At 38.6% G+C, this 1904-nt stretch overlaps 1 protein-coding gene across 1 annotated transcript in view; it reads right to left on the bottom strand.

Annotated features, from left to right (window-relative positions):
• Nucleotides 1–22: 22 nt before the first annotated feature.
• SARC_10599 (hypothetical protein) overlaps nt 23–1904 on the bottom strand; it is a gene marked incomplete at both ends in the record, with an annotated part of 9456 nt that continues 7574 nt past the window's right edge. Inside the window, 3 exons of the mRNA XM_014295354.1 lie at nt 23–184; nt 641–717; nt 1540–1651. Coding sequence (XP_014150829.1) covers nt 23–184; nt 641–717; nt 1540–1651 — 351 coding nt within the window. The remainder of the gene's footprint in view (nt 185–640; nt 718–1539; nt 1652–1904) is intronic.

Genomic DNA, 1904 nt, shown 5'->3' with positions numbered 1-1904 from the left:
TATATAAATAAACTAGAAAGGAACTTACTTTAACATTGTCCTTGGGGCTGCTGTCTTTGAAGCGGTAAAAACTGTAGTCGTTTCTGAACTCCGTCTGTCCTGAAGTGGTTGAGCTCACCAACTTCGCATCCATCAGCGCTTGGGCCAGCTTCACCGCATCCTCGCGAGTGAGCACGGATGCGACCTAATTTTAGAACAAGGGAAATAGATAAATTCAAAGTCATGGATATGAATAAAATATCACTACACAACATTGGGCGATACACGCCTGGTATATGGACCAGACTACGAACATTGTGCTTTCGAACAGCACTGATCTGCTAGAATCTTCTCATATTGCGACAATTTTTGATTGTACGTTCCAGTACGTTATATCAATCATCTAGATTGAATAGATATACTTGTGTATGTTGAGGAGCCAACACTTCATTGTGTCAAATACACTACACTCTGTGATACTAAACTTATTCATCATTCAGCCTGTAGACACATTGTCCACGAACCGTGGTATTCTCTCTCGATACTTTAAACTACGCTATGTTATCTCAACCAACGAGATAGAATAGTTATACAGTGTACGGTGAAAAATTATCATATCACGCCAATATCAAATCCACCCAGCACTGTGGTGGACACCTACCTGCTTCATCAACCAGTCCACAAACACGTTGCCGACGAAACAGCGGCGATGAACACGAAGATGAATCCTGCGGGTGCCTTTAATGAGAATGTGATTTGATGTAATTGAAATATAATCAAATTTAAGTTTATTATGGTGTGATTCAAATTGATTAGAACACTATTGAATTGACAATAGAATGCTTTTCAAATTAATTAGAAGATACTTAATTTCAAATTAATTGGAATATTATTTTACCCAAATAATTTTATAATATTAAGAATTCAATTCAAATTAACTATAATTTGAATTGAATTCTCATTATTATATAGTTAAAACTTGACTCAAATAATTTAGAATATTATGAAATTCGAAGTAAAGAGAACTTGTCTCAAATTAATTAGAATATATATTTTATTTTAATTAATCAGAATGCGATTCAATTTGATTGCGATATCACAGTGAACGCTCGTTGAATTATAGGGCTACACTGAGAACAAGGCAAACACGTTTCGTCTGAATGGGCCAAAAATAATCAGGGTGTAAACCCACGAACAAATTCTGCACGTTCCCGATGTGTGTAACGAAGACAGGCCCAAGCACTTTTATAGTCTAAAAATAGAACATAGCATACCTGAGTCGGGTGTTTCTGCGGAGGTGCTGCTCAATAGGTGCAACAGATATCTATTCAATAAATTATATTTATAGAACACTATAAATAGAACAGAGCACAAAGGAAAAGTATCTATGGGTAGTTTAGAGTCGGGAGTCTGGGCGGCGGTTCGGATGCGGAGATACTGCACACAATGAATCAACGAACTCAACTCTGTCTATACAATACTATTTATAAAACCACGCAATTTTACCGAACCACCTAATTAAGAAATAATTCCTATCAAACAACGCTGATTTAAACATACCTATGGGTAGTCCGGAGTCGGGAGTCTGCGCGGCGGTGCAAATATCAGTCATGTCCGTGGCAATGGCTAATTTGTGTCTGCCAGACGCTTCCACGATGTTGGAGGCAGTAGTCTGCAGATGGATATAGAAAGGGAGATGTTGAGATGAAGGCCATGTGCGGAAGGACGTGTGTAGTGTAGAGCCTCTCTCGACCATGTATAGGAAAACATAAATACATTCCAACTACATGACTGGGTATTCGTACGGGCTAAGCGGAAGGCTGTGTGTATTGCAGGCTCATTCTTGTCCATGCGTATGAGTGCATAAACAAAAGTTCAGGATATAATACGCACCAAACAAATGCAACAGCAGCGTCGAGGGATAA

This window comes from Sphaeroforma arctica (assembly GCF_001186125.1).
Source record: "Sphaeroforma arctica JP610 unplaced genomic scaffold supercont1.1316, whole genome shotgun sequence".
Taxonomy (NCBI): domain Eukaryota; class Ichthyosporea; order Ichthyophonida; genus Sphaeroforma; species Sphaeroforma arctica.
The sequence above is the reverse complement of the archived record's forward strand: the minus strand, read 5'-3'. Positions and strand labels throughout refer to the sequence as shown.